At 35.1% G+C, this 16,055-nt stretch overlaps 1 protein-coding gene across 1 annotated transcript; it reads left to right on the top strand.

Annotated features, from left to right (window-relative positions):
* Positions 1–10,321: 10,321 nt before the first annotated feature.
* LOC108212511 (uncharacterized) lies at positions 10,322–11,134 on the top strand. Its single transcript, XM_017384235.1, has one exon. The coding sequence runs from the start codon at positions 10,322–10,324 to the stop codon at positions 11,132–11,134; it is 813 nt and encodes a 270-aa protein (XP_017239724.1).
* Positions 11,135–16,055: the final 4,921 nt, after the last annotated feature.

The following is a 16,055-nucleotide window of genomic DNA, read 5'->3' as shown; positions in this document are numbered from 1 at the left end:
ATTATCACATATTAATAACTGAAAAATATTTATAAATAGATAAGAAATTGTAAATGCTAAATTTTCATATAATTTAATTAAAATTAAATTCTGTAATACTAAAATACTAATAAGATGATGTTAAATTCAAATAATAAATTATGAATTATATATTGGTCCGTGCTACGCACAGGTTAAAGACTAGTATATACAGGAATTTGGATGAAAATTTGCATAAACGGTAGTAGTTTGGATTTTAACACTATCTCATTTTATTAGATGAATGGTATTAATTGTTGATATATTTACATGTTTGGATCGTTAAGAGATACCTTATAAATTATGAATTCTGGTCCCCAGCAAGTGACTGTTGGGGAGCCAATATCCAACATTCAGTTTTTCCATCGTTGGATGGCTTGCTGGACGGTTGAGATTAAAAGTTGGATTCACCACGTCTGACGGTTTTTAAGCGCTAAACATTAGATGTCTAACGGTTAAAAAGCGTTAGATGGTTTGAGATTATTATTGTACGTTTAAGCGCTAGACAGTTTGCAGCAGTTTAAAGAAATTAGCACATTAATAGTTTCATATCAAATCAGTATGGCTTTTATAAATTTTTAGTAGTTTAATGAATTTTAGTCAATAGCATTGCAACGGAAGATAGAGGCTTTTAGTCACTTGGCAAATTTTTCAGGATAGTCTTATACTGCTTCTGAATTTGAAGAACTTCCAGCTTTGCAGAAGTCATTTTAAGAGATTATTCATTACTTTAAAGAGTGCTAGTCATGAGTCAAGGTAGCAGACTAAGGGGCCATTTGGGTGAGCTTGAAATAAGTGCTTTTTGCTTAAAATAAATAAGTGGAGTAGAAGTTAGAAGCAAGATAAGATTTATAAGTGATTAAAGTGTTTGAAAAATAAGTAGAAGCCCTGAAACAAAAGATAGCATTCCTAGCTTTTTATAATTACTTCTTGACTTATTACACAAACAGTACGAATAAGTGCTCCTAACGTATAATCCAGAAGCTGGACTTATAAGTCCTAGACAAACACCCACTAAGTCTTAAGATTACACTTGGTTCACAAGAATAAAATAAGATAGCAACAAAATATTACATTGTATACTCCAAATAAGTACCGGTAAATTATTAATGAATTGAAAACTGAATAATTAACATGATTGAGTTGTACTTCAGTTTACTCCCTCCATCCCAAATTAGATGACCCTTTTGAGAAATTTTTTTATTCCAAAATAGTTGAGCCTCTCTCTTTTCCATGCACATTTATCAAACATCTTCCAACTTTACCCTTTCTTTTTTATCATTTCCAACATGCCATCTAGCTAATACTATAGAAAGTCTAACGCAATAAATATGGGCAGAGATGGAAAAAAAACAATTATTTAATACTCCTTAATATGTGTATGTGTGAAATGAGCAAAAGGCTCATCTAAATTGGGATGGAGGTAGTATATAACAATTATAGATAAATGTTTGGAAATATAAATTCTTAACAAATTTTATTGTGTCTGATTACTCAAACCTAAGCTTATGGCTTACTCCCTCTGGTCCTTATTATAAGGCGTTTGCAGTCTTTGCACATATATTAAGATTTTAAGAAAATTGAGAAAACACCTTGATTTCACTCTTATTTAGTTTGACAATATAATTAATGTTTAACTAGAAAATTGAACTAGGTTTAAATGAAGTTGACCGTGCATATATACATCTGTATACACATCTTCATCTACACCCAATACTTCTTTTATGTCATTTTAAAATTTTCATCTTCTTCCCTCCAGTTTTTTCACCAAAATATAAACTTTCATATATTTCCCACCATTTTTATCTTATAAAATGATGAGTCTGGTGTTGTTCATACAAATACAAGAAAACACAGTAAGTATGAATATCTTGTATAATTTTGATTTAAACAATGAGCCAGATGGATTTATGTTTGATCTGAATAACCCTGCTGAGAGTGAAGTATATTTTATTGATCTTAATAATACTTTCAATTCTCAAGTGAATCCGGGTAATGTTTCTCCATCTATATCATTATGCACATGTGTTTGTTTTACTGTAACTTTAATCATTCTTGTTTGCAGATGTAGAGTTTTCTTATGGAAATTCATCTCAAAATTCAAATCAAAACACCAGTAACAATGAGAATCCAGATGTTCAAAATCCAAATCAAGGGAACCTGTTTCCAAACCTTAATCAACATGCTTTTAATCTTAATGAAACACCATCATGTAAGTTTATTTTATTCCTTAAAATAATATGTACAATTTTTTTTATCATACATCGTGAGTTTATTTTTTTTTATTGTAGAATAGATGTAACATGAAAATATTTAGCTACTGCATTCTTACTTCAGATGTTGTGATACTTATTTTAAAGTTTCTCATTAACCTGTTACATATACATCTTGTATTAATAATTTTTTTAACATATTTTATATATAATTTTTTTAAAAAAATAAATATAAATTTTGAAATTAGTTTTATGCAAATTATACAAAAATAATTTTGCTTATCATTTGTTTTTATTAATTGGTGTGTGTTTTGTATATTCCTTTGTTATTTTATTTTTCTGCAGATGTAGAGTTTTCTCGTGGAAATTCATCTCAGAGTCCAAATCAAAACATCAGTGACAATCCAGATGGTGAAAATTCAAATCAAGGGAACGTGTTTCAAAGTCATAATCAACATGCTTTTAACCTAAATGAAACACCACCATGTAAGTTTATTTTATCTCTTAAAAATACATGAGCAATTTCTTTTTTATCATACATAATATTGTAAGTTTTTTTGTTTTTTTTAACATGCATCATGTAAGTTTTTTCTTATTGTAAGATTCATGTAACATGATTTATTTATTTTAATTGTAGGATTCATGTAACATGAAAATATTGAGTTGTTTTTTTTAAAATGTTGTGATAGCTATTTTAAATTTTATTTATTTATTATATTACACGTATATCTTATAGTTAATTTGTTTTAACATATTTTAAATATAAAATTTTGAAATTAGTTTTATGTAAATTATACAAAAAATCGAGCTTATCATTTTTTTATTAATTGGTGTGTGTTTTGTATATTTTGAATTTTTTTTCCAGGTGAAGAAGAAATCATCTCAGTTAGAAAAAGAAAATTTTTGTCAAATGAGGAACGTCATTCTGTGTATTTAGCTTTATTGGAGAAAAGTACAAATGGTAAAATTGGTAGAATGACAACAAAAGAGATTGCATCACGTTTCTGTGTATCTATACGTGTCATTCAACGTATCTGGAAGCAGGCAAAAACTACAGCAAGTGTCCATGCTAAAGTTGACGTGTCTCACAGGAAAACCAAAAGATGTGGCCGCAAGAGTGTGACCATTGATATGGAACAATTCCGTAATGTTCCTTTTTGTAAAAGAACAACTCTGCGTACTTTGGCTTTTGCTATGAAAATTAGTAAGTCATCATTGATAAGACAGATGAAGCTCGGAAAATTTAGAAGACACTCTAATGCTATCAAACCATTGTTGAAAGAAGGTAACAAAAGGGCAAGAGCAGAGTTTTGCATTTCTATGCTTGATACACCAAGTATACTGTTGGAAATAATAAACTATTAGCGCAACAATGAGGCAGTTATATATCAGGAATTAACAAGAACAGGCAAGGCACCAAATAACGAAACAATACACGAAGGCAAAACAGAAATATAATCAGTACCTTAAATCGACAAGAAAAGACAGAAATCACTTAGCTTGCAAAGCTTTATCAAATACTGATCAAAATCAGAATCACAGCTGAGTCGCCTAGCCCTTGAAAAGCCTAGACTGTTCTTGAAACGATAATTGCCCCACTTACGCTGTGTTGGGTTGCAGCAATCTCGCCTCCAGGATAAAACAGCTCAGATCAACTCGTTCACAGACACGCAATTGATCAACAGCGACCTGACCTCAGTTCGCCTAGAAAACCTATGCAATCTGTTCTGTATGTATTATTGTAGAGAGAAAAAAATAGAGAAGAGTAGCAGCTAGGGTTTTTGTATTTTTTTTTGATATCCCTCTCTCACAAAAACGTTTTGATTCTGTATATAATACAAAATAAAACGTAACTGAAGATATGGCATTAATTACAATAAATATTCTGACTTAATGCATTTTATTTTAATTGAATATACTTCAGTACATTCACCACTCAGGGGCACGTACATTCACCAGTCAGGGGCACGTACATTCAGCGCTCTGGGGCACGTACATTCAGCGCTCAGGGGCACGTACATTCAGCACCCTGGGGCACGTACATTCAGCGCTCAGGGGCACGTACATTCAGCACCCTGGGGCACGTACATTCAGCGCTCAGGGGCACGTACATTCAGCACCCTGGGGCACGTACATTCAGCGCTCAAAATAAAATTATAAGTCAGGATTTATTTAATTAATTAATTCAAGCTACTAACTTCAACTCAATTTATTTATGGATTACACTAAGAAAATGTCTTAGATCCACACATGAAAGTTTAAGTCCTCATTACAAGGAACAACCTCCAACAATTAGATTAAGGTAATTCCATCAAGAACCCATATAAAACGAGTCTTAAACTTACCATTTTCTAACAATCCCCCACTAATCCATACCGAAATGCATATCAGATTTTATCATGAATTGTTTTTCAGAGTAGGTACCCTTCCGGGTTTGAACCCTCCTAAGTCCTCTACTTCGATGGCTACCGGATATAGATGGAATATTTCACCTTGAATCTTTATCCGTTTGGTGTAACCACACTCCATAGACGACGACAAGTCAAAGGCTATGGTACAGATCTACGGCTTTGAGACGTTAATGGTCGTGTCTCGATCCTGTTCGACGAATGTTTCAAGGAATAACCCATTCCTCTAATTGCGACCACACAATTACATTCGCTTAGCTGGGCATCTCCAAAGATGTACTGCTAACATCTCGTCAAATGACTTGACCCCATTCAGAGTTTTAAAACTCTTGCTATACATGCAGTAACAGTACCTTTTAAGGTTTCCAGGGGATAGACACAGATACACAAGTATCTAGTTATATGTAGTAAAGGTACTACCGATCCATCCTTACAACTTGTTATTACCACATTGAATACACTTTGAGGGATCTCCTCTCAGGTGTATTGGGTTCCCGCTGTAGATGAACCATGATGGGTTACCAGTCCCATCCCCAACCTCGACTTAAGGACTACAGCATGCTCAAGCCCCTTAGTCAACGGGTCAGCTATATTATCCTGAGTTCCAATGAACTCTATAGCTATAACCCTATCAGAAACAAGACCCCTTATAGACTTAAGTCTAACTTGGATGTGTCTCTTTGTCTTAGCGTTATACTTTACACTTCTGATCTTGTCAATAGTTGTACGGCTATCACAATGAACAGAAATGGCAGGAAGCGGTTTGCTTACTACAGGTAACATTGACATCAGTCCATGTAACCATTCAGCCTCCGTCCCCGTGGCATCCAATGCACACAACTCAGCCTCAAAAGTAGACCGAGTAATCAAAGTCTGTCTAGAAGACTTCCAGGACACAGCTCCACCCGCTAGGGTAAACACATATCCAGTCACTCCATTGGAACCGGATTTCTTAGCTATCCAACTTGCATCACTGTACCCCTCGAGTACCCCAGGAAATCTCCGGTAATGCAAGCCAAGAGAAATAGTTCCCTTGAGATATCTAAGAACTCTATCCAGAGCCTCCCAATGAGTCTTGTTCGGACAGCTTGTATATCTAGCTAACTTAGACACAGAATAAGAAATATCTGGTCTAGTCACATTAGCAAGATATTGCAAACTACCAATAATCTGAGAATACCTTAACTGAGACACAGGTACACCTGAACTATTCTTGACAAGGGCCACTTTAGGATCATAGGGTGTACTTGCGATTCTACAATTTGAATAACCATACTTCTCAAGTATAGATTTCTCTATATAATGAGACTGTGACAAGGTTATTCCATCAGTTGACAGTGTTAACTTGATCCCAAGAATCATACTAGCCTCACCCATATCCTTCATCTCAAAGTGCCTTTTCAAGAAACTCTTTGTCTCGTTAATAATCGCAATATTGGTTCCAAACAACAAAATATCATCAACATATAGGCATACAATCACACATTCATTTCCTCTAACCTTATAGTAGACGCACTTATCACTTTCATTAACTAAAAATTCGAATGCTAAAACAGTTTTATCAAACTTTTTATGCCAGTCGATAGGTGCTTGTTTAAGGCCATAGATGGACTTGACTAGTTTACATACTTTCCTCTCGTTACCGGAAGCAATAAATCCTTCAGGCTGATCCATGTAAATCTCTTCTTCAAGGTCACCATGAAGAAAAGCAGTCTTTACATCCATTTGATGGACGATAAGACCATGCACAGAAGCCAATGCTATAAGCATTCGGATGGTTGTCATTCTAGCAACAGGAGAGTATGTATCAAAATAGTCTATACCTTCTCTTTGCCTAAAACCCTTAGCAACTAGCCTCGCCTTGTACTTATCTATTGAGCCATCCGGGTTCAACTTCCTCTTGAAGACCCACTTACATCCTATAGTAGAACACCCAGGAGGGAGATCGACTAACTCCCATGTTCCATTAGAAACAATAGAGTCCATATCACTCTTTACAGCGCCTTTCCAATGCCTTGACTCCGAAGAGTCCATGGCTTGACGGAAAGTTAAAGGTTCATCTTCGACATTGTAAGTGAGAAAGTCACTTCCAAAGTCCTTGACTACCTTTGCACGCTTACTCCTTCTAGGTTCCTCTACTTCGTTAGGAGTAGAGCTACTACTAGGATTCGTCCCCACATTTGTCATCTTTTCCACATGATCGGGAATAGAACTCGATGTGAGAGTCGGATCATCCTCAGAATTACCCTGAGGTATACCAGTCTTCATAGGGAACACGTCCTCAAAGAACGTTGCATCACGAAACTCAACTATCGTATTAGCCACAATGCCATCTATGTCAGATTTTATAACTAAAAATCTCATAGCGGTTGTGGTCTCTAGATAGCCCAAAAAGATACAATCAACAGTCTTAGGCCCTAGTTTCTTTCTCTTGTGTTCAGGTACAAGTACCTTTGCAAGGCACCCCCACACACGAAGATAATTCAAACTAGTTTTACGTTTTCTCCATAATTCATATGGTGTCTTATCCATGTGTTTCAAAGGGACCCTATTCAGAATATGGCAAGCCGTATTCAGAGCCTCTCCCCACATGTATTTAGGCAACCCCGAATTAATCAACATGCTGTTAATCATATCTTTAAAAGTTCTGTTCTTTCGCTCTGCCACCCCATTAGACTCAGGTGTGTATGGTGGAGTAACCTCATGAACTATACCATTGCTTGCGCAAAATTCATTAAACAAGTTACTTGTATACTCACCACCTCTATCAGATCTCAAACGTTTAAGTACTTTGCTCGTTTGTGTTTCAGCTTCATTTTTAAACATAATGAATTTTTCTAGTGCTTCATCCTTATGTTTAAGCAAATAAACATAACAATATCTACTATAATCATCTATAAAGGTAATGAAATATCTATAATGATCCTTAGTCAAAACACCACCGAATTCACATATGTCTGTGTGAACTAAATCTAACAATTCAGAATCCCTAACAACATTATGAAAAGGTTTCTTTGTTTGTTTAGCAGTCACACATACTTGACACTTAGATTTCTTATCAATGGAATGCTTTGGAATCAACTCTAAATTCATCATATTCTTTAGAGCACCAAAATTTAAATGACCAAGTCGTGAGTGCCATAAATCAGATGATTCAACACAATTAACAGAAGGAACATTAATAAAACCACCCAAAACGGGTTCCACATTTATCAAAAATAAACCATCCGACAAGTAACCCTTGCCAACAAATGTACCAGTCTGAGTAATCACAACTTTATTACATTTAAAAGAAAGTTCAAAGCCATTTTTAACTAAATAGCTTCCACTTATAATATTTCTATGAATAGAAGGAACATGATGCACTCTAGTGAGGGTCAGAATACGCCCAGAAGCAAACTTCAGGTCCACGTTTCCAATTCCTAGCACTTGAGCAGCACTTGCATTCCCCATCCTCACTGTCACTCCATGACACTGTTGATAAGATACAAAAAGAGTAATATCAGCACAAATATGCACATTAGCTCCTGTATCAATCAACCATTCATGAGACAGATAAGCGGAAAATAGTTCAGGGTTGTAGGCAACATACCCGTCATTGGTTTCAGAGGCAACAACCTCACCAACAACCATGTTAGCCATAGGCCCACTCGTGGTTCCAAGCACAGTATTATCCTGAGCTACCACACCAGCTTTCTTAGCTTTCTTCATGGGACAGTCCTTGCTCCAATGACCAACCTGTCCACAAGACCAACATGGCTTGTTTGCCTTTGGTTTCTTAGCCTGGTTCTTGTCCTTCTTAGGTTTATCCTTCTTAGTGACAGATTTCCTTTTCTGTCCTACAGTTACTACGTTCACCTTCGAACTACTCCCATGCTCAGCAGGCATCACATGTCCTTGTTTGGACTTGTGCTGCTCCTGCACAGAGATGTCCAACATCAGATTAGTCCAAGTGATCTCTCCTTTCTGTCTTTTCAGGGAGAGAGCAAATTCTTCCCAAGACTTTGGGAGTTTTTTCAATCACGGACATAACCTGAAACTTTTCAGGCAGGTCCATTCCGGACTCCTTCAAAGCATGCACCAACATCTCAAATTCATGCACCTGTTCCGTCATGGATTTTCCATCTACCAGCTTGAAATCAAGAAACCTCGCCACACTATACTTCTCAAGACCTTGAGAATCAGTATTGTGGGTTTGGTCCAGCTTCTCCCACAAAAGCTTAGCAGTATAGGCATCCGATGAATATACATCGAATAGAGTGTTCGCTAACGCTGCCAAAATAGCAGCCCTAGCCACCCCATCCTTTTCAGCCCACAAAGCATAAACCTTTGTAGAATCAGCCTTCTCTTGATCCACAACAGGAGAATCATACTGCACCACTGGCCATAAGCCCTTAACCGTTAACTAGAGCTTCATCTTTTTCTGCCAACGAGAAAAAGAAGCCCCCCCACTGAATTTATCAGGCATGCCCGATAAATCAATAGGCTGAGGGAAACGGTACGTAGCCCAATCAATGGCAGCAGTACCACCAGAACCAGAACTAGGAGCCACAGGAGTTTCAGTTTCGTTAACCATCTTGCTAATAACTATATAACACGAATTATCGTTTCAAGAGTGTTGGAAATAATAAACTATTAGCGCAACAATGAGGCAGTTATATATCAGGAATTAACAAGAACATGCAAGGCACCAAATAACGAAACAATACACGAAGGCAAAACAGAAATATAATCAGTACCTTAAATCGACAAGAAAAGACAGAAATCACTTAGCTTGCAAAGCTTTATCAAATACTGATCAAAATCAGAATCACAGCTGAGTCGCCTAGCCCTTGAAAAGCCTAGACTGTTCTTGAAACGATAATTGCCCCACTTACGCTGTGTTGGGTTGCAGCAATCTCGCCTCCAGGATAAAATAGCTCAGATCAACTCGTTCACAGACACGCAATTGATCAACAGCGACCTGACCTCAGTTCGCCTAGAAAACCTATGCAATCTGTTCTGTATGTATTATTGTAGAGAGAAAAAAATAGAGAAGAGTAGCAGCTAGGGTTTTTGTATTTTTTTTTGATATCCCTCTCTCACAAAAACGTTTTGATTCTGTATATAATACAAAATAAAACGTAACTGAAGATATGGCATTAATTACAATAAATATTCTGACTTAATGCATTTTATTTTAATTGAATATACTTCAGTACATTCACCACTCAGGGGCACGTACATTCACCAGTCAGGGGCAAGTACATTCAGCACTCTGGGGCACGTACATTCAGCGCTCAGGGGCACGTACATTCAGCACCCTGGGGCACGTACATTCAGCGCTCAGGGGCACGTACATTCAGCACCCTGGGGCACGTACATTCAGCACCCTGGGGCACGTACATTCAGCGCTCAGGGGCACGTACATTCAGCACCCTGGGGCACGTACATTCAGCGCTCAAAATAAAATTATAAGTCAGGATTTATTTAATTAATTAATTCAAGCTACTAATTTCAACTCAATTTATTTATGGATTACACTAAGAAAATGTCTTAGATCCACACATGAAAGTTTAAGTCCTCATTACAAGGAACAACCTCCAACAATTAGATTAAGGTAATTCCATCAAGAACCCATATAAAACGAGTCTTAAACTTACCATTTTCTAACATATACCACGTAATCCTCAATTTGAGGATATGTCTAATAAGATTCATGTTGATGAAAAGTGGTTCTATATGACCAAGAAAAAGGAGAACTATTATCTCCTTCTTGATGAAGGTGAGCCTCACCGCACTTGCAAAAGCAAGAATTTTGTTGATAAAGTAATGTTTTTAGCTGCCGTCGCTCGTCCGAGATTTGATGCCGAGGGAAATGTAACATTTTCTGGAAAGCTTGGAATCTGGCCATTTGTAACCAAGGAGCCAGCAAAAAGAAGCAGTGTTAATCGACCTGCAGGGACACTTGAGACTAAAGCAATGACTTCAGTTGGAAGAGATGTCATAAGATCATTTTATATCAATAAATTATTAAAGGCAATTCGAGAGAAGTGGCCGAGAGAAGATTATGGGAAGAGTATATGTATACAACAAGACAATGCAAGAACTCACATCGATCCGGATGACCCTGAATTTTGTCAAGCTGCAGCACAAGAAGGGTTTAATATATATGTTAGATGTCAACCTCCAAACTCACCGGATTTGAATGTGTTGGATCTTGGCTTTTTTAACGCTATACAGTCTTTACGTTACAAGGAGTCACCAAAAACTGTTGATGAGCTTGTGAGTGCAGTGGAGAAAGCATATGAAGATTTTTCGCCCATATCTTCAAATCATATATTTTTGACTCTGCAGCAAGTTATGGTGGAGATCATGAAAGTGAGAGGTGACAACAACTATAAAATTTCACACATGAACAAAGCTCGCTTGCAAAGAGAAGGTCGACTTCCATGTCAACTTAGTTGTGACAATCAGCTTGTTGAGAACACTTTGGCATGGCTAAATACAATGTAAACTATTGAGAAAATGGATAAAAAGATGAAGTATAATGTTGGAGTATTTTTGTTTAACAATCTTCTTTCTTTTAAAATATAATTAAATAGTCATATAATAATTTCTATAAAATATATTAAATTTGTCATATAATAATATTTTTTAAGAGAATTATCAAAGTACAATATATTTACAAGTCCAAAATGATTTTTGTTTTTTGTTTTCTCAACTCCTTCTCTAAGTAATTATTTTTATTATTCTGTCTTTTCTAGTTGAAATATTTTAACATTAATATGTTTGTTTTTGTAGTTGTTTTTATTTTTAGGATGGTGTTTATATGCATTTATTTATCTTTATTTTTCATAACTAAGTTATTTATATGAATTTGTATACATTTGTTCAGATTTATTTTACATAACTAGTTTTATTTATATATCTTTTTTAGTTATTTTTTATTAAAAATAAATTAAAATCTGTTTAACTTTTTAACAATAACATGTTTTGTTTTGTTTTTCTCAACTCTCTCTGTCACTATATATATAAGTTGTTAATTTGAATTTGTATAAATTTAAAATTTGTATGCATCAATTTATCTTTGTTTTATATAGCTAATTTTATTTTTACGTCTCCTTTATTTATTTTTTATAGAAAATAAATTAAAATTCTATATACATTCGTTTAAGTTTTAAGTTTATAAATTTGTTTATATATGTTTTTCTAAACTCTCCCTCTAAGTTATTATTTTAAAAAACAAAATAACACAATTTTTTATAAACATAAGTTTTAAAATGGAAAGATTATATCCACAAATAAAAAAAGCAAGTGTGAATAATAAAAATAAAAACAAAATTTAATGAAAAATAATTAAACTTCAGATATTTTGACAATGCCACCAATAACACTCAAAAACTAAAATACACATATTTTTACCAAAATATGCTAGGAAAATAAATTTCCGTCATCATATCAACAACTTGAGCTCCAGAATCTTTTTTTTCAATCAGGGATGGAGATAAATTCAGATCAATAGGATCAACCAAATCTTCCTTGATTTCACCTTCATCCTCCATGTACCTCTCACTTTCTGTCTTACTCATACCCAATACAAATGGAAAATAAATTTTATACATCATATAGATATGCTTGTTTGAAGGTTCTTCCATCCAAAGTTTTAACTTCTCAGGAGGAGATAACTCATTTAGATCCCACCCTGATTTTGTAGTGCGTGGCTTATTTTCTTTTGCCCTATTTTTGTCATCTTGATCACCAAACCCTTTCTTCATCACAGTATTTGTCACCTTATCATCATCACCATCTTCTTCAACACACATAAGATTCATCTTGATATATCTAAACTTATAAAGAGAGAAAAAGAATGTATGGTATATGTATGTCACAAAAAAATAGAGGTTGATATTTATAAAAAAAGATGAAAGAAAAAGAGGAGTCATATTTATGATAGTTACGGACTTCTAGCTTGACTCAAGAGAGTGGAATATGAACATACGTGTATCTGTAATAAATAAACCTAGTTTTTATAAAAACGTCTTATATACTGGACCATATACATTTCTCTTAAACGCCTTATAATAAGGACCAGAGGGAGTATACAACAAGGCTGTTGCACTGAATTCTGAGGTTATGGTCCATATGCTAGCGTTAATTTTGAGGTTATGGTCCATATGCTAGCGTTTTTGGTTTGATTTCTTTTAACTGCTGCAGCTGTCTAAGGGTGAAATAATAATCTCGCACCGTCTAGCGTTTTTTAACCGCTAGACATTTAGCGTCTAGCGCTTAAAAATCGCTAGACGTGGCGAATCCAACTTTTAATCACAGTCGTTCAGCCAGCCATTCAACGGTGGAAAAATTGAATGTTGGATACCGGCTCCCCAGCAGTCATTTGCTGGGGACCTAAACTCATAAATTATAAGTTACTTTGGAGGTGTTTGGGAAAGGCTTAAAAGTCCAGCTTCTGGATTATAAGTTAGAAGCACTTATTCGTACCGTTTGTGTAAAAAGTCAAGAAGCACTTATAAAAAGCTAGGAATGCTAACTTTTGTTTCAGGACTTCCGCTTATTTGCCAAACACTTTAACCACTTATAAGTCTCAGTTTACTTCCAACTTCTTCTCCACTTCTTTACTTTAAGCAAAAAGCATTTATTTTAACCTTACCCAAACGTCCACTTTATAACCTAAAGCGATTTCAAAACTTGATAAGATCCAGTTGTAACAAAGCCCACAAACACTTGCACCTAAAAGGCTAAAACACAATTGTAATTCTTATTTTATTATTGGCCAGATCTTTCAATGTTAATATTTACTGGTGCATAAAGTAAACCCAAGTGCATCAACAGTTTGTGCAGCCCAATTTAGGCCCAGTCCTTGCCGTTTACATGTCCAGATAGGTTTATAATTCTGGTAACGAAACTATAGTAGTAGTACGATACATGTCTTTATAAGTTGGACAGTGTTTTTTTCTGCCAGGTATTACATTTTGTCATTATAAAGAGAAAGAAAAAGAAAGAAAATATGAGAGAAGGTTTATGAATACTTCTATTCTAAATTAGATGTATTCTAAATTAGATGAGTGGGTCAATTTTGGATGTGCAATTTAAGATTCATTGCCGCATAGTTACCTAATTTATTTTCAAAATTTTATTCTTGCAAATAAAATTTGAATATGAAATTTTTAATTACAAAAAAAAAGTTAAAATAAAATTCGGAATTAAATGATTAAGGAATTTTAAGTTGCGTACCTAAAATCAACTAGCTCAACTAATATAAATAAAGGAGCAGTTTCTAATTTTTAATATTTTGAGAAAAAAATAAAATATTGGCATAAGCTTAGCTTGGGCTTGTCCCTGGGTGGTATCTTGATCATTTTAAGTAATTTTCATTGCAAAGTCGTAATTTTGTACACATGCTTAATGCTGTGTAAAACGAAGTCGCCCCTGCTCTGAAGTTTTGTAGAGTATGTGTACATTTAAAGTATTTGTTGTACATTTAAAGTAGTGCATTCCTACGTGGAGAAAACAGTAAACTTTATCACGCAACACACATTTCCAGCTGGATACGTACACGGAGTAAATAGAAGTTTTGGGACGATTTGATTTTGGCTTTTTGAGATCTAGGTTAGTGCCTGGTAGAATATAGTAGCAACTCAATACATAGAGAAGGACCAACACGTACAAATCTGCATATCCCACACTTGAAGATATGAAATCAAATAGTAGTCCAATACTCCAATGTGCATAGGCTCCACTTCCATTTTTCTCAAGCCTCCAAATAGACTTTCATGTGGGAAAGTCTCTCTCCTTTATTCTTTACCTTAAATCACCCAAACGTATTTCTAAAGTCTTCCTAACGTGTAAATTACTATTTTCCATGCGTCAAAAGGAGTGACTAGTCATTTTTTATACATTTTTTAATTTAAATATCAAATCTGTTACCAGAAAGATCAACTCGGGAACCCCATACAACAGTACCATGAGATATGATTTAACACAAAGCTCCACTGTTGTTACCATGTGATTTTGCTGTTCTGCCAGGCCTATTTATCAATGGTACTACTACTACAATTACGAAGCATTAAAAAAATCAGAATTGATGCAAAAATAATGGCTCTGCATTGGTACGGGTGCCATGTCTAGCCAACTCAGGGTTGAAGTATGTTGATAATTTTAACAAAAAAATGTGGAGCCGAATAAGAAAAAATGTAGATAGGGGTTGTTTGGCTATAGCTGTCTTGGAAGAGAATGATTAGAGGTAGGGGCTCCAAGCCTCCAATCATATACCAGAAATTCTGGTAGCATCTTTAAAATGCAATGAGTGCTTGGACGTTCAATAATAATTCCGTTCCTTACCAACCACTCTGCGTCGGCGAATCATTATTTTACCCCGCACAAAGTTGATGAAATTTTTTACAGCTTGCATACTTAAAACGGTTTTTCTATGGTGTGCCCATGGGCACATGCTAAGCGCGGAAAATTTTGTGCTTGGATCATTTTGATTGGCTCCTATCTCATGATAATGATGGACCCCCCTGCAAATACACCAACCACACCAATCAAAATCTCCCAAATACAAAAATTTCCGCGCTTAGCATGTGCCCATGGGCACACACTAGCCAAACCGTACTTAAAATATTAGTAGTATAAACAATTCTACCGTTTTAAAATGTTTAAATTTGGATTCTGAACAAAACCAGAATCATATATAAAGATTCGGGGCTAAAATACTCGTTCACATAATCAGAACCTTAAGAAATAAAGTATAATGTGAAAAAAAGTTATAATTATAAAGAAAAAATCATATGCATTTGAATTTACGAGTTGGGACAAAATTTGGGACCGTCTGATTCGTAATTTAAAAAATCATGATGAACAAGTTAAACACAAAATGAAGCGTCATTAGTAAGAGATTAGATGTTTGGCGAAATATCACTAGGATGGACTTTATGAATTAGAAGGTACCGTCTGCACTTAAAAGGTCTGCATCACTACTGAGATTAGTTGAATTGAGTAAAGTAAAAAGGTTGAGTTAAAGAAGCTCAGTGTACAGGCCAGATGATTAGAGGACTAAATTAGTGTGTGCATAATCATAGTTTATGATTTACAAGTCATAATCCTGTTTCTTATACTCGACACATCTCACTTTGTCTTTTTGGAAACAAACGGTGTTGATGCCATTAACATGCGATGCATGTAAAAATCCCACATAACCAGATTATAATACAAAACCAAACAAAACGATAAGCCGTCCAGGATCCAAATGCACTGCATTGTGCTAGTTTATACCACCTCCTCATGGTGTTGGTTACAAATTTCCAAGGTAATGATAGTGATTCCGGGACCCCATCACCAGAAAACAAATCACAAAAAGACACTTTTCATTTCTCCATATGGCTACAAGGGAAAAAACAGAAAATTCTCAATTCCGATA

Source organism: Daucus carota, chromosome 3 (assembly GCF_001625215.2).
Source record: "Daucus carota subsp. sativus chromosome 3, DH1 v3.0, whole genome shotgun sequence".
NCBI classification, from domain to species: Eukaryota; Viridiplantae; Streptophyta; class Magnoliopsida; order Apiales; family Apiaceae; genus Daucus; species Daucus carota.
Note: the sequence above shows the minus strand (reverse complement) of the source record. Positions and strands in the feature narration are given on the sequence as shown.